The sequence below is a fragment of the Megascapheus bottae genome, chromosome 4 (assembly GCF_031878675.1).
Source record: "Megascapheus bottae isolate mThoBot1 chromosome 4, mThoBot2.hap1, whole genome shotgun sequence".
NCBI lineage: Eukaryota > Metazoa > Chordata > Mammalia > Rodentia > Geomyidae > Megascapheus > Megascapheus bottae.
The window spans coordinates 67,495,087-67,520,646 of NC_143512.1; the positions used below are offsets into that span (position 1 = coordinate 67,495,087).

Sequence of the window (25,560 nt, forward strand, 5' to 3'; positions counted from 1 at the left end):
AAAGAATCAAACCCGGGCCTTGGTGCATGCTAGACAAGCACTCTACCACCAGACCAAACTCCTGACCCAACAGTGCTAGAATTTCACAGTTAGTATTTAAGAGTCAGGCAGTTTCTAGTCACTGTAAAATCACTTCAGTAGTGCCTACCATGCAAACACAGTTAATGGAACACATAGATGGAAAGCTTTCGTAAACATTTTAAGCACCCAAAAAAGGTGATATATGTTGACATTTAAAAAGTTTGATTTGCAAGAATAACTTAGCACCTCAATATTACCTTCATTTATACTCAAAGGCACTCGTTGAGTGTGATAAAATGGCAGGTGCTATTGAGTTCAGGTAGTTTAGGAACCAAATGACAGGTTGGTTGATTTTTTTTTTTTTATCAGTCCTGGGGCCTGAATTCAGGGCCCTGTCCTGAGCTTCTTTTTGCTCATGACTCAGAGCATCATTGGCGGCTTTTTCTGTTCATGTGGTACTGAGGATGGAAACCAGGGTTTCATGCATGTTAGACAAGCATTCTACCACTAAGCCACTTTGCCATCCTGGGTAGTTGACTTTTTTTTTTTTTTTTTGCCAGTGGTGGGGACTGAACTCAGGGCTTGAGCACCGTCTTTGGGTTTTCTCAAGGCTAGAGCTCTACCACTTGAGCCACAGCACCACTTCCAGCTTTTTTCTATGTATGTGGTACCGAGGAATCAAACCTGGGTCTTCATGCATGCTAGGCAAGCACTCTACCACTAGGCCAAACTCCCGGCCCCAGATAGTTGCTTCTTAACAGCAAGATACTAATGAATGACCAGGGACTCTGCTTTTGTACTAGCTCTGAGATGAGTCTGGACTGCAAAACTCTTAGGAATTTTTGCTCAAGACTAGGCTCTATCAACGTGGGTCACAGCTTCACCTTCAGCCTTTTGCTGCGGAACTTTTCTACCCAGGCTGGCTTTGAATTATGATCCTTAGATCTCAGCCTCCTCAGTAGCTAGTAGAAATGAACCACTAGTGTTTAGCACGCTTAGGAATTTTCAAGACAAAGAACATGATAAAGGACCAAGAGTATAAGGTATTCACTTCAAGTCTCTAATAAAAGTATCAAGCCACTTTCCATGTATTACCCAGTCATCTTAACAGCTCTTCCAGGTAGGTGATACCATTTTAAATTTGCAGCTGAGGAAAGTGAAGCTCAGGTAACACCCACTGTCCAAAGTTGTGATGAGCGCTGGATTCAGCTTGGGTTGACCAAAGCCTTCGCTGTTGTGCTTTTTACTTGGCATCTGGCCAGGGGGAAATCCTCGTGGAATCAAAGCTCAGTGTTCTAAGGATCACCAAGAGGCTTGCTCCTACCTTCTTTAAGTCTTCCGTCCTCTGCAGCTGATCCATTTGGGAAAATGGTCTTGACAAAAATCCCCATCTGGCCTCGAATGCAGTCTCGACCTCCAGCAATACTAAAGCCAAGGCCCTGCATTCAGAGTAGATAGGGTCAGGTTGACATGGCAGTATTTAATAGAGGGCACCTTTCCTATCACAGAATATAACGCTAGGCACCTTTCCCACTGTAGTATGTGACTCAGGACTCTGCCTAATCCGGTGCAGAATTGCTGTTCAAATAGTCATAAACTCCAATGTGCATGTCTTCCCCATTTTTTCTCAGATTTAATTGCATTGTTCAAGTCATGCATTCCATTAAAAGGAACAGAGCTGAGGCTGATTCATATGAAATTGGTAAGATTTGATAATTTTTGACCTCAAAGAACAGAAATTTCACATGATCAACTGCACAGGTCTTGAGAATTACATTTTCTCTCCACATGAATGGTGCCATATTTGTTTCAATGCTTACATTCTGGATAATAACAACGTAGACATTTCGACCTATGCACAGTGTCAAGTTATTCCTATCATTCTTATGTTAATAGCCATGCTATGAAATCCACTCAAAGGATAACTGGGAGTACTTCCTGAAGCTGTAGGGTCTTGAGTTTCTGTCATTGGAAGTAGAAGTGAGGCACAGTGGGTTCAATACCCACAACATTCTTTCATTCTCCTTTGGATTTGCCCTAGAGACGCCTAGTTCTCTATCTCTATCTCCTAAATGCAAAGTGGGGGCAACCACTACATACACCGGAGCCTACAGTGAAGAATGCCAGGAAGCCCACCCTGAGGCCTCTTTCTCTATCTCTCTTGGACCTGTAACAACAAATAGTAAAATGAAATAATTGAAAATTAACCATTAAAGGAATAATGCCACCATTTAGCTGGAAGGCAAGGCAGGAGTCTGAAGAAAAGAGCTCACCTTGCCCTTTTCTTTGTACAGCCCAATGATGGAGATGACAGATGGCCGGATGAGTCTCCATGGAGATTCCACATGAGTGGTGCTCAGGGAGCGAGTGGACTTCTTCACAATGTGGTATTCCTAAAAGTCAGATAAGATAAGACCAAAGGTGTTCTCATTCATCCTGCTGGAGGCGCTGGCACACAAATACACTCAGACATGAAAATGTCAGTTGTCTTTTGTTTTAGATAGCAGTGCTTCTCTACTCCAGCCCTGGTATAGTGAATTAAAGAAAGTTCACCATGAATCATATGGAGAAAGACCCTCCGCTTTAATACATTTCCATGTCTTCCCCCTTATTAAGAACTACTTAGCAATCTCAAGCACTCATGCTGTTCTTTTCTTCTCCATATTCCAGATCCGTCTGGAATGGAATCAGGAACCAGAAACCATAAGGCCTCAGATATATAAGATAACCACCCTGTGGGAAATCACCTTCCTACCATATCCCCATCCCCTACTGTATCACTCTCCTACTCATACCCCCGTCCTAAGTTCACAGACATGGTCAAAAAGTATCTCACCACTTCAAACTGCATTTACTCATTCAAAAACTCAGTAATCCTTGATTCTTATACATGGCAAACCACAGACCCAGACAAACATTCTTCCACATGAACTATCCTGCTGAGAGACGGTAGCTATTTCAGCTCTAATCCCTCATATTTGGAAAATAAAATCTTTTCCCTAAGCCACACTTTCCTTTTCAGGCTCACAGCAGCTCAGATCAGGGTGTGTATTTCAAACATTATCAAGAGATTTTAAAGTACTCCAACCAGCCTTGTGCTTTGCTACTCTTAGGAAAAAGTAAATGTCTTAATATGAGCCCCAAACAATCATTTCATATTTAATATACAAAAAGAGACATCATAAGATAGGTTTTATGCTTAAAATTTGTGCCTGCTATGTTGAAATCTAGAAATGTCCCCCAGTGGTATTCTTGTACCCCCGGCTGTTTAGAACAATTACACTGAGAAGTTGCACCAAATCCACCAGGAATCTGCGCCTCCCAGACTTGGTCTCAGTGATGTGGGCTTGGCAAGGTTACTACCCTTCTACTTAAACTGCTGCAGGGAGGGGCAGTCATGGGATCCAGGTGTGATCTCCATGAGAGGACGCCTCTTCTCATCACTAAGCTTTGACCCTGCCTTATTCCACTTTCCTTGTGGAAAGCACCAGAAGCATGCTTCATGGCAAAGAGTCCCAGGCTTCACTTGTACCTTCCAGACTGTGTTGTCTAATATGGTGACTACTCACCACCCATGACTGCCTAGATTTTTTTTTGATGTTTATTTCTTTAAATTTTAATGTATAGAGAGGTTACAGTTATATTCACCAGATAGAGGGTGCATTACTTCTCAAACATTGATATCCCCTCCCATGTCTTTGTCCTCATTTCCCTCCCCCTACCCCCTTCCCTTATTTTTCCCTCCTATTTCAAATAAACAATAAACATCTATATAATATACCAGGTAACAAAGTGGGATACTGTTACAATATGAGATTAACCAAAGAGATTGCCTAGATTTTAAACATACTGTTAAAGATTAAAATGTACTAGCTATTTTCTATGGGCTAAGTAGGCACCTGTGGCAACCATCTTAGATAGTACAGACACAAAATACTTCCATCCATCTGTAATTCTAGCTACTCAGGAGGCTGAGACCAGAGGCTGGTAGTTCAAAGTCCATGAGATTCTTATCTCCAAGTAACCACCAGCAAATGGGAAGCGACACTGGCTTAGAGTGGTAGACTGGAGTTCAGGGATGGCGCCTAGGCCCTTGGTTCAAGCCCCACAACCAACAAAAACAACAAAAAATATTTCTATGCCTGTAAAAAGTTTTATTGGAAAACTCTAATCTAGGCAGAAGATTTTAGTAGAAGGAGAGAGAATGGGATAAAAAAAAAAAAGACCATTTGGGAGAGAAAAAAAAGAAGGCAGGAAGTAAGAGAAATAACAATTTGAAGAGGAGAAAAACTTGTTTTTAAGATTTTCTATATTAGTTTGAGCTTCTTGATTTCTGGAGGCCTGGTTACAAATGGCCAGTTTTCCTTGGAGAGTCTGACTGATATAAACAACAGTATATTTACTTCTATATTAACTGACACAGCCTTGACAACAAGGCTCTCTGATCGTTTTCCGGTCTTCCCCTGTCTCTGTGACTCCAGTCGGAGTCATTGTGAAGAGGCTCGCAGAACTATCTGCGCGCAGCAGAACTATCTGCGCGCTGGCAGTGGATGAGTCTTAACAGACCACAGGTGGATCCTTGGTTTTCTCTCGGCGCCTCACTCTCCTCTAGCAGCCTCTGAGTGAAGACAACACAAAACAGCCCAATCTACCACCCCTGCCTCTGAAACATGGGTACCTTTACCCCTGATCAGGTGAACAGCACCAGAAAAAACACCAGCACTTTCCTGCATTATACCCAACCATACTCAAGCATGTCCCTTCACAGAGATTTCACTGTGCCTTGAGCAAAATATTTTTAACCTCCTTGATGGTCAAATGATCTATCCACAACATGCTCATACCATACCCCAAAGTCAAAAGTCCGACCCAGATAAGCTGACCCAAGTCTTTTACAACACTACTGCCTCCAACTTGTCCCCAAGGACTTGTGAGTGTCACTGTGGCCAGCTTTCTCCTGTTATGCCTATCCTAGGCCTGGGCATCTTATCGATGCCAAAGGCTGAGGACAGTGTGACAGAGGAGGAGCCTTGTGCAGGGTTATGGAGCCAGGCCTCTGATAGGATACAGCAGATCCTGGCTGCTTCAGTTGTCACTGTGTAGCAGGTAGGACCCATGACAAAGCAGAGGCATGTGTTCAACTCCTCTCCCCCATCCACACCACCGCTGTTCTCCTGACACACGATGCTTCCATAAAATAAGCAATGGTGGTTCACCACAGACTGTGAGACGCCATTGGCTCCTGGCAGTTAAGAGCATTTCTTAGTTCCAAAGCACACAGCAGGAAGGGAATCAAGAGGTTGAGATCCAACAGAAGATTCCTGCTTCCCTATTCTTTTGCACTGACTTTTGAACTATGGGTAGACAGCCTTCTCTCTAATGTCTTCTTGGTTTCTACTATCTCTCTGGCCTCAAATGCTCATGGTCCATGCAGACAGGGAGTCCTTTGCACTGATTCCATCCTGGCCTTTGAAAGGAGAAATGAATAAAACAAGACTGGAGACCAGGGAAGGTCTGGCAGCTGGCTATTCCTTCCCTAACCTAGCAAGTGACTGTGACTGGACCAAGGCTCAGAACTGACCTGCGATGACCCAGAAGAGTCCAGCAGCTGGGGAAGGGAGTGCTTTCGGCCATCTCGGGAGACTTCCAGCATCCTGGCCCGGGGGTCCCCATCGCGCACCATCAGCTCATTGTACTCTTCAACCGACTCTAGGCGGTGGACACCTCCTGGAGACAGAGAGGGAAGAGCATGGCGTGGTGAGGAATGAGAAGAATTTTCAGAGCATCCATCACATGCAGGAATACGTGACGTTTATAGCCAGATATGCAGTTTTAGAAGGCCTGGCAAGACATGACAAGCCTGGGGAAGGGCAGTACCTCAGATTCTGTGCAGACACCCCGGGTGCCTGGCTTAATGGTATTGTTTTTTTTTTTTTCTTTTTTAAAATATTTTTTATTAAAAAATTTATTAACATTGATTTTTACATCATATTTCAATTGACATGATTAACAAACAAGTATTCAAAATGGAATCTCTATATACAATCAGTGGCACTTAGTTTTTAGAACATAATCAAAATTAGGCTAAGGGCTTGTATGTCATATATACATATTAATCTATATAATAAAACAATATATCTATAGAGTCATAGGTTTTTATGTCTATGTAGTTGTGTTTATGTTTCCAATATCATATGCATAGCATTGGGTATGCAGATATTGAGTCCTCGCTCTTGTACGGTTTGGATCTAATAGCCACATATTAAGGATACCAGGTGGCTTTTGTTCCTTTGGTCTTGACTTGTCCCACTCAACATGATTCGCTCTAGATTCCTCCACCTCCCTGGGCAACCACATGCAGAAAACCAAAAAGTGACCCTAGCCTTTCACCATACACAAGAATTAACTCAAAGTGGATCAAAGACCTCAATGTCAGACCAGAAACTGAAACTGCTACATGATAGAATAGGAGAGACACTGGAACTCATAGGCACAGGGAAAAGATTCCTGAACAGAATCCCAGGGTCACAACAGATTGGAGACTCGATAAATGGGACTACCCAAAAATCAAAATTTCTGCACAGATTAAAGCATAGCCACAAATATAGACAGACAGCCAACCAACTGGAAAATGATATTTACCAATAATACATGTGACAAATGCTTAATATCCAGTGTCTACAGGGAACTCAACAAACTAATCCCCTCCAAAACCAACAAACCATTCACTATATGGGCAAGGGAACTAAAGAGAGACTTATCAAAGAAGAGATTAAAATGGCAGAAAAACATATGAGAAAATGTTCATCATCCATGGTCATAAAGGAAATGCAAATAAAAACAACCCTAAGACACCACCTTACCCCAACAAGAATGGCCAAGATTTTGAACTCAGACAATGACAGATGCTGGCAGGGTCATGGAGAAAAAGGAACCCTACTGCACTGCTGGTGGGAATGTAAACTAGTTTAGCCACTCTGGAAAGCAGTGTGGAGGTAACTTAAAGAACTGAAAATTGAACTTCCCTATGATCCTGCCATACCACTTCTGGGCATCTACCCTGAACATCATAACCCAAGATATGATAAGGACACCTGCTCAGCTATGTTCATCTCTGCACTATTCACAATAGCCAGGTGATGGAAACAATCCAGATGGCCCACTGCAGATGAATGGATACAGAAAATGTGGTATATATACACAATGGAATTCTACATAGCCAACACACAAGATAAGGTAAGTAGGTTTTTTAATTTTTTTTTTTGTCGGTTGTGGGGATTGAACTCTAGGCCTGGGCATTGTCCTTGAGCTCTTCAGCTCCAGACTACCGCCCAGCCCTTGCTGCCACACCACCACTTCTGTTGTTGTGGGGGTTAATTGGAGATAAGAGTCTCAAGGATTTGAATGACCCGGCCCTAAGGAATCCCGATTATTCCTCATCAGCGCTGGCTTCCATTGTGAACTCAACTTAAAAGTTGGTACTAATCTCACTCTCTCCTCCACTGTGCTACTATTCATGCTTTGTACTTCACACATTCATCTGGATTTTCCTCACAGGTTGTAATCATTGCATCCATCTTTTGGATATCTGTGAAGTTCTGGTCAGAGGCTCTCTATGGTTCTGTACCTTGCTCCAGCTTGGCAATCAATTCAGGTTTAGGAAAACAGTGCCCTGCCAAGGACACCAAGTTGCTGTGGGTATCTAGCATGACATTCCTGTACATGGCTCTCTGGGCAATGTTCAGGATCTGCCACTCCTGCCAGCTGAAGTCCATAGCCACATCATCAAATGACACCACCTTCACAGATCTTCTCATTTTTTCTTGCATTTGACAATGAACAGGACATTCTTTTCAGGGGGCTGAGATCAGAAGATCAAGGTTCAAAGCCAGCCCGGGCAGAAAAGGAACTGAGACTCTTATCTCCAGTTAACCTCAACAATATGGGGAGTGGTGCTTGGCTCTGTGGTAGGGCGGTAGCCTTGAGCTGAAGAGCTCAGGGACAAAGCCCAGACCTGACATCGTTCCACAGCCTGAGATCCCTTCAAGTGACACTGGGCGCCTGCCTCCGGGGCCTCCAACCTACAGATCACCAAGTTAGTCTTCTGAGGACTTCTAGCAGGAAGGGGAAGAGGCAGACATGGGGATTTTCAAAGTGAAAACACTCAATGGTATTGTTTTTATGAACAGAATGTTCAATTTCAACACAGTACAATACAGTTATGTGTGCTAATGACCAGATACATTTTGTGAAAGGCAGTGTTGGGCAATTTTCTCTCTGCACTGACACCATAGAGAAGGTGTACGGAGCAGGCAGTGCACGTGTGCAGTAGCACAGCTGTACACGAGCTTCACTTTGTACTTTCCTAGTTAGTATTTTGACGTCATTTTTAGCAAATCTTTGTAGGAAGTTTTGCTTTGTTTGGGGATGGAGGACTGAGGCAAGGGCCTGGTGTTTGCCAGGAAAGTGCTCTACTAGCATCTTGAACCTCTAGGAATGGTTTTTTATGACACCTTTATCAATACCTAAAGTTGTGCATTATTTTATCATATTTCTTATTTTATTATTATTAGTTTTTGCAAGTACTCAGAGCCTGAGCACTGTCCTTGGCTGCTTTCTCAAGGCTAGAGCTCTACCTCTTGAGCCATAGCACCACTTTCTATGTATGTGGTACTGAGGAATCGAACCGGGGTGTATGTGCATGCTAGGCAAACACTCTACCACTAGGCCAAACTTCTGGCCCCTGTACATTATTTTAAAATAAGACAATTTAGAAGACTTTACTCTTAAATGGTGGATCAGGTACATGAGTATAACTATAATGCCACCATGATGTTTATATACTAAGTATATTGTGCATGAGTGGCTTGAATATCTAGATATACATATAGATCTGTGTAGTGATTCATTGAATAACTGGAATTTTAATCTACCTAGAAATTTCTCTGAAAGTTTTTCATGGAGTAAGATGAGATAGCTGTACTTTTAAAAAGAACAGATGGATGCATTTTTTAATAGTGATACAAATACAGCTGTATTACAGTTCTATCATTATAGGCTTGGCTTTTTTTTTTTAGGCTTGGCTTTTTAAAAGCTCAATAGTAACTTTGGGAAGTAGATTTTCAAATATCTACAATCTCTTTGCCAGCAAAGAAAAATCTGTACTTAAAAAGATCATAAACCTAAGGGATTAACACAGAAAAATCTAAAGTATCAGAACTAAAGGAGAACTCTGCTGTTAGGAAAGGAGAACTGATACAAGAAAAAGTTGGGTTAGATTATCAGAAAAATGCTGCATGGAATGACAGATGGCATTGTTCTTGTCAGTTCTGAAGCCAGGCTGGGAAAAGCCCTGTGGAAATGGCTGGAATCTCTTTACAGACACTTTTAGAAATAATTCCTGGCTTAAAAATGCATGACCAGGTTAAGCTCTCTCAGTGTGCTTACTCATCTGAAAAAAGATTCATTAGAAGAAAACCCCTCCTGAGCTGATAGTGACGTGTCTGCCGTGGACAGGAGGAAGCACACACTATAGATAATGCCCTGATGCTCCAGTACCACTGTGACTCATGTAAAGAAATTATGCAATCAACATCCGGTCTTACAGGGTGGACAAATGAAGAGTTGATCCCATGAAAATTGCAAATGCAAATATCATTAGAGCAAACACATCCCACAGCACCAAATCAAGACCCAATCCTTTAAGCCTCTTTGACACGTCTCCAGGCTGGATTTCTAGTCTTATCTCTCCCTTCCCCTGCTCTCTGAATCCTCTGTATCCTGATGGCTGTCAAAAGAATTTGTCATTCTCTTGGCCCTCTTCTCCATTCATAAATACTAGGACATCACCTGAGGTCTTGCCTGTATTGCCTGTGACAGTGACTGCTTCCCCTAAGATTCTGCTGTCTCCCCCACCCACCCTGTCCCCAGTTCTCTGACAAACTCTGTTAGATGAAATCATTATGGCTGTCAGATTATATTGTTTCACAAATAATGGGAGAGAAAAAATACCACAGGTTTCTGAAAACTAATTATCTTTCTTTTCATTGTGCCCCAGATCTAGCATTCATTTTTATTCCAAGTCTAGACCATTGCATCACCCTTCCCGCAGAACCTTGGTTGTTCTTGCTTCTTCTGCACTGGTTCTTGAGGCCCAAGCAAGACAGACTTTCAGCCCTGCTACCTCCTGTGTGGGGCTTATAGGGTCTGTAGATTTGCTGGAACCACAGATTCAGGAGAGGGCCTTCCTGCCTAAACCTTTGTAAACCTTTTCCCCTCTTGAGAGGGGAAAAGGCAATAATAGTATGGATGAAATGAACCAGTAGGGCTTGCTATTTAGCAGCCCCTCATTTACTGGCAGAATAAATGCATAATTCTCCCTTTTCCAGATAAAGAAGCTGAGGCCTGGAGAAGGCACTTGACTAGGGTAATGTGTGCATTCTCTGGTGCCACACAAATTTTAGTGTCTTTAGACAGTGGACAGAGAGGGCAGCCTCCTCTTGTGTCTCGATTCTCTATATGAGCAAAACTCACAGGATGAATAAACTGCATCTGAGCGGTTCTCATGTGAATCTAGGAAGCGTCAGGCGAGGCAAACAGAAGTGTTCTCAAGATCCCCATGAAATGAAGGGGTGGGAAGAACTCAGAGTCCTGTCTCTGATAGAGTGACCTTTGGGATTTCCTCAAGTTCTTTGCTCTCATCCATAAAATAAGGAATGTGGCTGCACTCATTCCAAAGGTCTTTGGGTTTCCTCTGGGCTCCGTGAACCTCTCTGGAGACCATTTAGAATGTGGTGATCAACTCTGACAAGACAGCTGACCTCAGGGTATCAGCCTGATACCCCCACACAACACTGGCATACACTGTTAGGTGTATCTCAGCTGTCCTCAGGCTGGAGAGGGGCTGGTGGTTGTCTTCAGGGAAGAACCTTCACAACTTCTCACTTGGCTCAGTCATCAATAAAGCTCTTTGTAACAAATCCATCTTCAGGCACTCATTCTGCCTAATACTGTGAGTTGAAAATAGGAAACGGTTCATTTTCTCAATTAGTTTGAAAAGGAAGGCTGTCTTGTGTGACTCAAGTGGGTGAGTCACCAGTCACTGAGCAAACCCAGTGAGTTGTGAGTTCCTGGTACTAGATGTATTTGGTGATACAGTTTTAATGGAGTTGTTAAGCCACAGGCAAGTGTCATGTAAGGAGAGATAATTTTGAGATTTTAAGAGAAAGAAAGGTTCATCTTGCCAGGCATGGCAGGAATACTTGTAATCCCAGCTCTCAGGAGGCTGAAGTAGGATGGCAAGTTCAAGACCAGCCTGGGCTGTTATGTATCAAGCCCATGTCTTCACTTACCTGAAAGACGACTCTTGAGCTTTATCTTACTGTTGTTCTGTTTGGGGCTTTCTGAGCTCTCCTTGGATTCTTCCTGGGCTTCCTCCATCCCAGGTATCTGAAATGCAGAGGGCACAGAGCTGGTGAGAGGCTAGTCCTGCTGATGCCTTGTGCTACCTTCTGTAAAAGGTTATCTCAGCGAGTCTGCAGGCACAGCCACACAGGTGTCATGTGAGTTAAAAAATGTTCCTAGGCTCACAGCCCAGCCCTTCAGATAACATTCCTAGACAGCCACTCCTCCCCAGTACCTTCTCCTCACAGTCAGGACCAGGGACCTTCCAAACTGGAAAGGATCCCTGGGTTCCTTCCACTCTCATGACCTTGTCAAGGTCAACTGTGGCTCTGCCACCATTACAGCCCAGGTCTCTTGACTCAGGGCTCAGGGTTTTGACTATAATGCAGGTTGCAACAAATATGAACTTATTAGACCCAATTCTAGGGTTCCTAAAATACAGCAAAACTTGGATTTCTGTGACAACTACAAGCATTGCTTAATGATAAAGTATGGTTTGGGTAATGCAATGTGAGGTAATTTTATCACTGTGCAAACTTCACACAGGATTCGGTCAGGCACTGGATGGTCTAAGTCAGTGATCCTGCAAAGTCTTAGTATAGAACCAGAGATAAGATGAACTTAAGTGGCTGGGAGTTTGGCCTAGTGGTAGAGTGCCTGCCTAGCATGCATGAAGACCTGGGTTCGATTCCTCAGTACCACATACATAGAAAAAAAAGCAAGAAGTGGTGCTATGGCTCAAGTGGTAGAGCTCTAGCCTTGAGAAGCCTAAGGACAGTGCTCAGGCTCTGAGCTCAAGCCCAGGACTGGCAAAAAAAAAAAAAAAGAAAAAAAGAAAAAAGAAAAAAAAAAGATGAATTTGATATATCTGAGGCTGCCACCACCATACTGGTTTTTGGGAACAGAACATTTAAACTTAATAACAAATCTGTATCCTTCAATTATTGATTTTCCTCATTGATTTTACATTATTTTATTTTTTTGCCAGTCCTGGGGCTTAAACTCAGTGCCTGAGCACTGTCCTTGGGCTTTCTCAAGGCTAGATCTCCACCACTTCAAGCTTTTTCTATGTATGTGTTACCAAGGGATTGAACCTAAGTCTTCGTGCATGCTAGGCAAGCATTCTACCACTAGGCCAAACTCCCGGCCCCCTTTTGTTTATTTTTTGATTGTACTGGGATCTGAACTGAGGACCTTGAACTTGGTAGTAAGGTGCTCTACTATTGGACTAATGCCCCCCACATCAATTATTCTTTTCTTATTGGCATATATTTTGGATTTCTTCATGATATTTGCATATAACCATAGAATATACTTTGATCAAACTCACTGCTTCCTTTACTTCCTTATCTACACCCTCCCCTTTAAAATGTTTAATGAGTTCAATTTATTCTCTTTTCATACATGCATATACAGTACTTCAGTCACACTCTCTCCTTTTCTCTCCTTCCCACTGGTTTCCATCTCTAGATAGTCCCCAGTGCTTCAAAAATATATAGAATTTAAAATTATCTTTAAGTAGTCATACAAAGGAGTTTCAATTCAACCTGTCAGTTTATGATCACCTTTTATTCCTGACATTCATTTTTTTTTCCAAAAAGGGCTAGATTTTGCATATGAGAGAGAACATAGCATTTATGCATACTGTTTTGCAGTAAATGTTTTAAAACAAGACATTTAAAATGTTTAAATGTTAAATGTTTTGAAATAAGGAGTACAGCCTAAATAATAATAAAAAAAGTGTAATAAACATCTAAGCTAGTCACGCAGTTATTGGCTCTTTTGCATTGTACATAACTGTAGGTGCTCTGTGTGTGTGTGTGTGTGTGTGTGTGTTTACAGATATGCATGTGTGTATATAACACATACACACATATAACTTTTGGTGCAGGTTTATTTACACCAACATCAGCAGTCCTGGGTAATTGGTTGCACTAGGATGTCACTATGCAACAGGAGTGTTCAGTGCTCATGATTGTCAGTGATGTCTGGCAATGACTATTGTCATTGACAGCTGACATCGGACTGAACAGCCTTCAGTTGGCCTGATGCTGTGTGTTGCACTCCTGAACAGCAATTAAGCACCAAGCATTGCCCAGGTTCTTTGGAAGTGCAGTTGCATCCTATGAGCTGTGTGTCTATAGAATCAGACCCCCAGATGTTATGCAGGGATAACAAGCCAAGATTCCCTGTGTCTTCATCCTGGAAAAGTGAAACGTGCTCCAATAGTAGATTATACAATAGATTATACAACATTAGATCATAAATGGAAACTTACATGGTTGGAAAGTGTTTGCTAAACCTGAGGGTATACGTGGGAGTAAATTTACACTGACCAAACTTTTGACACACACCAAACAATAAACTTCCTCTTTGAAGATTCCAGAGAGGGGGAAAAAAGCCTCACATTAAAATAGGCAAGACTCCCATTATGGCACATACACCCGTTAAAAAAAAGATACATAAGGTATTCTTTGACATGAATCATGTGTTGAAAGAGCAAATAAATCATGTTATTGAAGAAAATTCCACCTGATTTCAACAGATGATAAAAATAATATATTGTGTACAATTGTTGCTACAAATGCATAAAAAAGCAAAGTAATTCCTCCAAGTAACTCTTCTTTTACGAGGTAATTATTTACATGTACGCTTCATATAGTATTCATGCCATTTGAAAGTGTCTCTTTTCTTCCTTGAATTCAAATATATTTCTAGACAAGGAAAAGGATGAAAGGTCCTAAATGTGGGAGATGCAAGCCATGTTGACAAAGGGACACTGGAAAAGAGCCCCTGACCTATAAAACAATGATAATGTATCTTTACTGCATTCAGATTTGAATGTCAGGGACTGGCAGGTATCCAGGTTGAGATTATGAAGGGAAAGCAAGAATGGAATCCTAAAGATAGTTTGAGATTCTCCAGGGATATCTTCCTGACACCAAGGTAAACCCAGAGCATATGAACTGCTTTTAGGCATGCCAGGGATCGGTGCCAACCCTGCGATGTACAAACAGGAATAACACAGGACTTCTGTTTTGCTTGCTTTAAAAACTTTATGGAACAACCTGTCGCTAGACTGTAAACAGCAATTACGGAGGCTCAGTGGGTTTTCTTTCTTTTCTTTTTTCTGGTCATACCACCTGGTCTGCTAGGCTGCCAACCTTCAGATAAAGGTGTTCCCCAGCCTGAATGCCATTACTTCCCCTCATGCCCATTAAATGAGCTGTTCATTACACAGTGGCCAGGGATAAGACCATCAGACACAGCCTGTCTGAGATGTTCTGATCTGGGGAGGAGCTCTGATCTCGCCTTCTGTCTCTGTGTGTATGGAATCCACATCCCCCAGCCTTCCTAACACAGCTTTTATTAATCCCTCAGGACACCAAAGAATAAAACGAAACTTAGTTTCTTTGATCCACAAAATGACAGTACTAGCTCCAGTGCTGGGGCTGAATGCCTGAATGCCGTCCCCTTGGAGTTTTTGCTCAAAGCTAGTACTAGTCGGCTACTCCAGCCACACAGCTCCACTTGTAACTTTGTAAGTTAATTGGAGATACAAGCCAGCGAGACAGATTTGAGGATTGTGGTTCAAAGCTAGCCAGGGCAGGAAGGTCTGTGAGACTCTTATCTTCAATTACCAGAAAACTGGAAGTAGCACTATGGCTTAAAGTAGTAGAGCCCTAGGCTTGAGCAAAAGAGCTAAAAGACAGTGCTCAGGCCCTGAGTTCAAACCCCATGACTCATGAGTGACAAAACAACAACAAAAAAGAAAACAAACAAACAAAAGGAGATGAGTCTGGGCCGGGAGTTTGGCCTAGTGGTTAAAGTGCTTGCCTAGCATGCACGAAGACCCGGGTTCGATTCCTCAGTACCACATACATAGAAAAAAAAAAAGCCGGAAGTGGTGCTGAGTCTCAAGTGGTAGAGCTCTAGCCTTGAGAAAGTCCAAGGACAGTGCTCAGGCCCTGAGCCCAAGCCCAGGACTGGCAAAAAAAAAGTAGATGAGTCCCACTATCTTTCCTGTCCATGTTGACTTCAAATTGTGGTTATCAGATGTCAACGTCTCAAGTAGCTACAACCACAGACTTGAGCTATTGGCATGGCATCTGGCAGAAAAACTCCAGGAAAGAGCAGTTACAACCTAACCCTGTAACTAGAACCAGTAAGAATGAACTGAGTTATTTCAAGGTGTGATATGTTCTATCAAAACCTACGGGAAGAGCTAGCATAGGTGTCTTAGTCCATTTCACGTTGCCCTAACAGATTACCAGAGGCTGGGTCATTTATTTATTTATTTATTTATTTATTTATTTATTTATTTATTTATTTATTTTGCCAGTCCTGGACTTGAGCTCGGGGCCTGAGCACTGTCCTTGGACTTTCTCAAGGCTAGAGCTCTACCACTTGAGCCTCAGCACCACTTCCGGCTTTTTTCTATATGTGGAACCGAGGAATCGAACCTGGGTCTTCATGCATGCTAGGCAAGCACTTTAACCACTAGGCCAAACTCCTGGCCCCAGGCTGGATCATTTATAAAGAAAGGCAATTCATTTCTCACAACTCTGGAGGTTGAGAAGTCCAGCATTTGGCGCGAACCTTACGGCGGCATTATTCCATGACAGAGGACAGAGGAGCAAGAGACCGGGAGAGAACGAAGGAAAAAAAAAAGGCTAAATTTGCAAGCTTGCTCTCACAATAAATAATCTATTCCATAAAGACGGCATTACTAATAATCGTCTTTTAGTAGGCCCCACCTCCCAACTCTATTGCATTTGGGATTAAGTTTCCCACACATGAACTTATTCAAACCATAGCATTAGAATTCTGAATTCAAAGGGAACTATTTCCTCTTGAAACCCCAAACTGGTTTATTATGCAGTTAGGAGGCTTGCAACCCAACAACCAGGAAGTGGGTGGCTTAGACACATTAGTTCCAGATTATAACAGGAAACAGTAACATACTGAGTATAATTGTGATGGTAACAAGTCTTTCTTTAGTCTTACGCTATTGTCTGAGAATGGCTACATTCTGAGAATCCCTTTGCTGTGTGCATTTTTCTCCCCACTGCACAGAACAAAAGAAACTGTGTGAAAATACCACTCAGTTGTTCGAAAATGATCATTCCAGAACATTCTCCTGGAAGGCCTTCGGTCAGTGAAGCAGTTGATATATTCTATTATTCACCTTCTACTTCTACTTCATGTGTCATAAAACAATGCCATCATCCCCTTAGAATCTAACCGTTTCCAATTTCCATGTTAAAGTTGGTCTTCACTCTCTCAATAAAGAAGCAGCCTTAGCTGTTCTTCTTCTTCTTTTTTTAAGTATTCAAAGGCTTTTTGTCTATCAAAATATTTTTTAAGTTTTTTTAATTGTAATTAAATTTTTTTTTAAATGTCAGTTGTGGGGCTTGAACTCTGGGACTGGGCGCTGTCCCTGAGCTCTTCAGCTCAAGGCTACCACTCTACCACTTGACTTTCGGTTTTCTAGTGGTTAATTGTAGATGAGAGTCTCATGGACTTTAGTGTTGGGGCTGGCTTTGAACTGTGATCCTCAGATTTCAGCCTCCTGAGTAGCTAGGATTACAGGCATGAGCCACCACGCTTGGCTCATGGCTTTTGTTGTTGTTATTGTTGTTGTAGGGTTTGAACTCAGCATGTGAAAGCTATCCTTAAGCTTTTTTTTTTTTGCTCAAGATTAGCTCTCTACCACTTTGAGCAACAGATCCATTTCCAGTTTTTAGGTGGTTAATTGGAGGTAAGAGTCTCATGGACTTTAGTGCTGGAGCTGGCTTTGAAGCATGATCCACAGATCTCAGCCTCCTGAATAGGTAGGTAGGATTACAGGCATGAGCCACTGGATCCAGCTTAGCTTCTGGTTTTACAGAAGGCAGTGGGAAGAGTAGCTGAGAATCCAGGGCACAAATCCTGGTGGTACCCTTTTATTTGGAGCACAGGCATAGGAGATCCTCCCCTATGCTTCAGTGTACACATTGGTGTTTAAGAATGAAACCATACCAAGCTGGGCATGGTGGCTCACACCTGTAATCCCAGCTACTCAGGAGGCTGAGATCTGAGGATCAAAGTTCAAAGCCAGCCAGGGCACAAAAGGACCTGAGATTCTTATTTCCAATTAACCTCTAGAAAATGGAAGTGGGGCTTGGCTCCAGGGTAGGGTGGTAGTCTTGAGCTGAAGAACTCAGGTACAGCACCCAGGCTGAGTTCAAGCCCCATGACCCACAAAAAAAAAAAAGAGAAAAAGAATGAAACCATACCAGTTTCTGGTTAATCATGGCATATTTCCTTTGGGGAATGAGGTAAGTGGGACTGGAAAGTGATCTTTTATTAAAGAATTTTTTAAAAGAATTTTTTAACATTGATTTTTATATCATATTTCAAACGACGTGTTTAACAAACAAGTATTCAAGAAGGGAATCTTTATATACAATCACTGGCACTTAGATTTTAGAACACAATCAAAATTAGGCTAAGGGTTTGTATATCATAGATACATACTAATCTGTGTAATAAAACATATGTCTATAGAGTCATAAGTTTTTATGTGTTTATATTTCCCGTTCCATGTCCATAGCATTGGGTATACAAATATTGAGTCCTTGCTCTTGTACTGTTTGGATCTAAATTAAGGATACCATACGCCTTTTGTTCCTTAGGTCTTGACTTGTCTCACTCAGCATGATTCACTCTAGATTCATCCACTTCCCTGCAAATGCCATTATTTTATCTTGTCTGTTGGCTATGTGGAATTCCATTGTGTATATATACCACATTTTTTGTATCCATTCATCTGCAGTAGGGCATCTGGATTGTTTCCATCTCCTGGCTATTGTGAATAGTGCAGAGATAAACATAGCTGAGCAGGTGTCCTTATCATATCCTGTGTTATGATTAGAACATAGTATTTTAAGACCTAGTGTGGTAGCTCATACCTATAATCATAGCTACTGGGAGGCAGAGATTAGGATGACTGTAGTGTGAGGCCAGTTTGGGCAAAAAGTTAGTGAGACCACCATCTCAACCAATAAAAGCCAGGTAGGGTGGTATATGCCTGTGACTGCAGTGATGTGGAAGAACTGCAATTCTCTTCAGTAGGGAGACTGACCCTGGTAAAACTTTGAGATTCTACTTGAAAACTACAGGGAAAAAAAAGGAGGGCTACAATTGGTAGATGGTCTATGACTGCAACTTCAGTACCACAATGAAAAAGTAAAAAATAAAAATTAGTAATAGTGGGCTGGGAGCAAGGCCTAGCGGTAGAGTGCTTGCTTAGCATGCATGAAGTCCTGGGTTCAATTTTTTGGCATCACATACCCAGCAAAACCCGGAAGTGATGCTGTGACTTGAGTGGTAGAGTGCTGGCCTTGAGAAGACCCCAAAACAGTGCTCAGGCCCTAAATTCAAGCCCCAGGACTGGCAAAAAAAAATAGTAGTAATACGAAAGAAAAAAATACATGTGCATTTTTACTCAGTAATTACAGAAACCTGTTCTACTTAATGCAAAAAGTATAGACAGAGTATACAATCTCCATGAACCATAGATGGTAGCATGCATTGTGCCCACAATATATTAATAAAGCATTGGTGTCCAAGGCTGAACTTTCCTTATATAAAGTAGAAATAACTATTACTATTTTTGTTTGCCAGTCCTGGGGCTTGGACTCAGCGCCTGGGCAGTGTCCTCCTGGGGCTTTCTCAAGGCTCGAGCTCTAACACTTGAGCCACAGCACTACCTCTGGCTTTTTCTATATATGTGGTACCAAGGTCTTTCTGCATGCTAGGCAAGCACTCTACCACTAGGCCAAACTCCCAGCCCCTGAAGTAGAAATAATTATATGTGGTATGTATACATATGTGTATGTACCTACATACATATTTATTTATTGGAGGTGTTAGAGTCTGAACTCAGAGCCTCGCACTTGCTAGAGTGCTGTCACACTGCTGATCTATGCCCCCAGCCCGGTGTTTTGAGAGTTATTTTGGGAACAGGGTATTGTTTCCCGCCAAGTGTAGCCTAAGTCCTGATCGGCCAGCTAGTGGTTTCCTTCCCATTCTTGCTGGCTTCACAGGTGTGCACTGCCACATCTAGATTTCCATCCTTGAAGAGAGAATCCCATGGACTTTATTGCCTCGTTTACCCTGGCACTGTGTTCCACATAGTTTGGGATGCCAGCCATGTACCACTGTGCCCAGCTATGGCTTGAAACCTGGTGTTATCAACTCTCCTGTCTGTGATGGACTTTAGTTGCAATTCCCCCATTCATAGTTTCTTAGGTAGCTAGAATTACAGGCCTGATCCACAATGCCTAGCTAGATAGTCTCTTTTTTTCTTTTTGTCAGTTGTGGGGCTTGAACTCAGGATCTGGGCACTGTCCCTGAGCTCTTTTGCTCAAGCCTGACACTCTCTCACTTTGAGCCACAACTCTACTTACACTTTTCTAGTGATAACTGGACATAGGGGGCCCATGGACTTTCTTGCCTGGTCTGGTTTTGAACTGTGATACCTAGATCTCAGCCTCCTAAGTAGAAAGGATTATGGACATAAACCACCAGCGCTTAGCTAGAGAAGTGATTTTTAAATTGCATATGGAACACCTTGAGAGGTTTTTGGATCAGCTGTATCGAAAGTGTTCAGGAAGCCTAAGCAGGCTTAAAGATGAGTGTTGGGGGAGACCAGAAAGAGTGGAAACCCCTGCATATACTTTAACAGGAGTCAGTTATTAATGTGCTCTGATGCAGATGACTGGAGAAATATATCGAATTAGACTTGAAAGGAGTTAATACAGGAAATACCAGGAGGAGCCAGCAGGATGCCTATAGAGAAAATCATAGTTTTTAGAAGGCAGGATGAGATGTTGGTAGACTGGCTAGTTCCTAGGTGGAATTGGCTAGTTATGAGTTATGGTCAGTGATGGCCAAGATACACTTGAAAACTAGTATATGAATGAGAAAAAGGCTGACTGATTTAATCAATGACAGCCTCTATGTGCAAGAAACTAGGTGATTATTAATTGAGGGGAATACACCCCCTCCCAAACTCTGAGTCAGAAAGTAAAGGAACAGAAGAAATAGTTTAAAAGATATCCAAATTCCAGCAAGCAGTGCAATGAAAAAAAAAGAAAAGAAACCAATTTAGGCAGCAGGTGAAAAAGAAATTCAAGTGAGCTTTCCCTAAAGGGAAAGGCTAGAAAACACTAGAGGCATATCCAATTACTGAGCAAAAATCTATAGCAGCAAGCAGTGCTGCTCGACCCTCATAACATTTAAAACCTGACGGGGGGGGGGGAATCCACCTCAAAGAGCAGGTGGCAGAGGTATCAGTCTCTCTCAGCTCATTAGGGGAAGAGGCCCATTAGGCACAGACTTAGCAGCTCTGGTCCTTGAATCTGCATGGGGTGTTCTCCCAGTTGAGCAGATAGGGGAGGTGGGAGATGCCTGTCTCCAGTTTCAGCAATTCTGCATCCAGAGGACTAGAAATGTGGCCTTGCACAGACAATTCCTGCTACGAAGGACATGGGCACAGAAACAGTTTACATGACATGGAGTACACCATAAGCCCTGTATTTTTGTCTCAGGGTATAAAATGCAAATCAAGGTTTTCACTGTCCACCTTCTCTGGGAATGATTTACACAATCTCTCTGCTATAACCAATTAGGAGACAATTCTCCATGAGTCTTCCATTTCTGTATGGTATGCAAACAGAGGCATCAGCTGGTGTTAACCCGGGCTTATTTATTTATTTTTTATTTTTTGAAGGGTGATAGTAGAGTGAACAGCCTTGAGAGTTGGATATAATGTCCTAGGAGGAAGTGAGGGAATGTTTACTATTCGGTGATGTCTCTCTAGAGAGACATCATTGGATTAGTCCAATGGCTTCTAGTTCCCTAGAGAAGATGTCAGGAGCCTCTGCTTATGGCTTCTGTCCTTTGCTACTCATTCAGGCCATGTGGATCTACCTGAGTCCATCTGTGCTACTCCCTCAGTAGGAACATAAAGCTGGGAACTGGGATTGAGTCCGAAACTGATATTAGAGAAAGCCAAAGGCAGATGCTGAGCCATGTGTAATAAAGTCGTTTGTCTCTCTGACCCTGGAATCTTGTGTCACTTTCAAATATAGTATCTCAGACTTTTAATAGTTCTTGACATTGTCTTCGGAAAAAAATAAAATGTCAAGAACAAGACGTTGCCTATCTGTGGGTTGGGGTTTGGCTGATTTTTATAAATGTCAAGGATGCAGGGCCAGAATTTTAATACCATTTAGTATCTGCTTATTTTCAAATCACTAAAAAGTATGAGACTTGCTATTGAATAACTTCAACTAGCACTTTTTCTCTCTCCCTTCCTCCCTCCCTTCTTTTCCTTTCTTCCTTTCTTTTTCCTTCTCTTTCCTCTCTTCTTTTATTTTTTTCCCTTCAGAGCTAAGGACTGAACTTAGGGCCTTGCCAGGTAAGTATTCTTCCACTGATCTAAATACCCAAACCCAAATACAATTTCCTTGGAGCTGAAGAAACCATATTTGTTCCAGTGGAAAACAGCCTGGGCTTCAGAAGCTGAAAAACACAATCTCTTTCCAGCACTCAGCATTAAGGTTCTCACGAGCTAAAATGGAACACAATTAAGAAATAGAAGCCAGATGCGGGTGGCTCATGGCTGTACTTTTAGCTTCTCAGAAGGTTGAGATCTAAGTATCGAGGGTTGAAGCCAATCTGAATAGGAAAGTCTGTAAGACTCATATCTCTCATTAACTGCCAGAACAAGAAAACGAAATGGAAGTGGGGGTATTAGTCTCTTCCAACTCATTAGAAGCAGAAACTCATTAGGGAAGGAATCAGCAGGTTTGGTTCTTGACTCAAGTAGCCTTAAGTGAAAAAGCTATGGCACAATGCCAGGCCCCCCAAATTCAAGCCCCAATATCACACACACACACACACACACACACACACACATGCGTGTGTGTGTGTGCTCAGGATATTGGGTAGGCCCTGATTTCTGGATGTTAATTACTTTAATCTTAATATCTCTGGATTAAGACTTGAGATTTAAGTTTTTTGGCATTTACTTCATTCTCATTGTTATGTTGACATTTTATCTCATTGCAGAACCTCAGAAAAGCTGTACTTTGAGATGCAAACCACCATGGGGACACAGTTTTGCCTTGTGGCACAATTTAGTTGCCTGGGAAAGGAAGGCCAAGCATCATTATCCACGAGTGAGGGCCCGGGGTCCAAGCCTAAAGGGTAACCCTAAGACATGTCCTGCAGCTGCTGTTTAAAGCATTTATAAGATCTTCTCGAACACACTGTGACTAATCCAATGTTTAACTCCTTAGCCGAATCATCTGTCATTCTCAGCTAACTCTTGAGCCTTATAAACAAATCACGCAAAGCATGGCTTTTATCTTCAACTCCTCCCATTGTGCAAGCAGATCTAGACCCAGGGAAAACTTCAGGAAGACTGGTTGTACCCAGTTCACACCATGTTTTTGTGGTTCCCAGTATCTGGGTAAAAAAAAATAATTTGCAGATGTGACAGAAGACATCCCAGCGCTGGATGAGCAGGAAGCGTCGCTGGTTCATCTCCACCCCTCACCCTGGCCTCCTCCTGTCAAGCGTGCGCAGGACAGATCCACAGTGGGCAGGGTGATTTCCCTTTCATACTTCAGGCACACTAAGGTTATTTTTAGGCTGCCAAAGGAAGCTTGTTTTCCAAAACTCTGGGGGCAGATGTTTGAGTGACCAAAAGAGAACCAGATGGTCATCACAGAGGCCAGCGCTGGAAATGAATAGCCATTCAAAAAAGGGAAATCAGAGCAACAATAAGCCAGTACAACATCACGAGAAGCCCAGAGTTGCACGCAAAAATTAAAGCACCCAATATCTACTCTGCTTGGACTTACGGCCTTCTCTGAAGGTCGTAACTTAGGCCTGAAGAAGGAACACAGTTAAATTCACCTATCCCAGCCTGTCCACAGCTCAGAGATGGTCAGAGTAGCAGGGTATGGGAAGGGCCACAGCTGAGGCCCACGGAGACCTTCAGGCTGTAGTTCTGCACATGGAATAATATTGCCCTTGTTCTAGCTGAGCCAGTTTCCAGTTTCCTCCCATTCATCACCCCCCACACCGCTTCCCACACACACTCCTCAAAGCTGAATGGGCTTAATGGACTTCGTTGATGATTAGGCGGTTGATTTTCGTGCATACAAATTCAATCAATCTCTTGGTTGCTTAGAAAGTTGTGGCAAAGAACTTGCCCTTAAGGCCTTAGGAATGCCATTAGTCATTAGTTCCTGGTGGGTTTGCATCTCTTTAAGGAGAGTCCTGAAGAGGCCTCCAGGGACTCTCAGGTCTTTGACCAGAACTAGATGTGGATATAAGGAGGGAACCTGTGCGTGTCCCTCTTCTATACAGATTTCAAATGGAGGAAGGCAAGAGCAGCTAGTACTCAAGAGGTATGGCTCACTCACACTTGCCATGCCCTACCAGGGTCTACTGGCAGTACCCATGGCTGTGTTTTGGTGTGGGCTGGTGAGTGCGGGCAGATCAGTGGATCATTTCTCAGCAGAAGGTGCCCCACCTCATGGAGGGGCACTGAGCAAGGCTCCCTAAACTCCAGAATGATTAAGTTTGTGTGTGTATGTGTCCGTGCATGTGCACAGAGGAAAAATATCCCAAGAGATACATCATGTAGAGGGAGAGGGAGAGGGAGAGGGAGAGAGGGAGAGAGGGAGAGAGGGAGAGAGGGAGGGAGAGAGAGAGAGAGAGAGAGAGAGAGAGAGAGAGAGAGAGAGAGAGAGAGAGAGAGAGAGAGAGGGAGGGAGGGAGGGAGGGAGGGAGGGAGGGAGAGAGGAGAGAGAGAAAGAGAGAGACTGTTAAAAACATCAAGAATGGAGCTGGGTATGGAAGATCAACATTGAAAACCAGCCTAGGCAAAAAAAAAAAGTGACTCCATCCTGACCACTGGCCACTGGCTGGGTGAATTGCCACATGCCTGTGCCCCCAGTGGTGTGGGGAAACACAAATAGAAGGATGGAAGGCCAGGTCAGCCTGGCATTAAGTGAGATTCTATCTCAAAAAGTAACCAGCACAAAAAGTACTGGTGGAGTGGCTCACATGGTGCTGTACCTGATTTGCAAGTGTGAGACTCTGAGTTCAAATTCTAGTACTACAGAAAAAGCCAGCGAATCTTGAAGTTTGCTTTCTCTGCCCCACTGCTTCACACAGCCTGCCACTCCACTGCAAAGCCCTCACTGAATCCATCCCTTGTAAAATGAACCACAATTTCTTAGTCTGGAACTCACCGCTCAGGCAAGACATTCCCATTTCCTATTTGTGAACCACTGCGCATACAATTTTTCTACGCTAGATTTCATCCACTTCTGTAAATGAGCTTATGGAAACCCCAAGGAACAGCTGAAATCTGTACCACTTGATAAGCCTTTCCTTATCCTTGGAAAAATGGCCTTTGGGACAGCAGAGCATATGGCTCCTGAGTATTATTGCATGTAAGAGGGGACTAGAAAAAGCACAGAAATAACAGTCAATTTTGGAATATCATATCAGTTATAAGTGAGGAAGAAAGCCCTTGTAAGGGTGCTCACCAGTATGGATGGTCATGTGAGTGAAGCTGGCTGGAGGGCCGGGCACCAATGCCTTGGTTATGGGTCCCTGCAGGGCTATGTTTGAATGTGGTATGTGTGGGAAAAGAGTCAGAAAGAATTAGCAATGTCAGCTCTGGGATCAAGGAGAGGGGATGGGCATGGAATACACTAAAGATAATCGTGTAAGTACTTAAGTAAACAGACTTTTTTCAAGGAGAAATAAATTCAAATATTCCAGCAAGAATGCCATCAACAAGGTTTTGAAAACATCTGTCCATTTATACATTAGAGATTAGCTTGTTGATTTTAGATTGGAGAAATACTTATATCAATCAAAAAAAGTCAGTGGTGACAGAAGGTAGAGTAATTAGAAAGATCTCTTTGGGTGAATGAGGGGCTTTAGAATCTTTTCAAGTGGTCTTCTTTCTTTCTTTTTCTTTTTTAGCAAATGTCATCTATAGAGCTTGATGAGTACTTATGTAAAAAACTAGTCAAGCAAAAAATGAGCACATAAACA

At 42.6% G+C, this 25,560-nt stretch overlaps 1 protein-coding gene across 1 annotated transcript in view; it reads right to left on the reverse strand.

Moving 5' to 3' along the window:
* The window catches only part of Pdzd2 (PDZ domain containing 2), a 236,203-nt gene that overhangs the window by 47,321 nt on the left and 163,322 nt on the right, over nucleotides 1-25,560 (reverse strand). The window contains exons 6-9 of the mRNA XM_090332095.1: nucleotides 11,373-11,469; nucleotides 5,603-5,748; nucleotides 2,295-2,414; nucleotides 1,346-1,460 (exon numbers count right to left, since the gene is read on the reverse strand). Of these exons, the coding sequence (XP_090188221.1) occupies nucleotides 1,346-1,460; nucleotides 2,295-2,414; nucleotides 5,603-5,748; nucleotides 11,373-11,469 (478 nt within the window). The remainder of the gene's footprint in view (nucleotides 1-1,345; nucleotides 1,461-2,294; nucleotides 2,415-5,602; nucleotides 5,749-11,372; nucleotides 11,470-25,560) is intronic.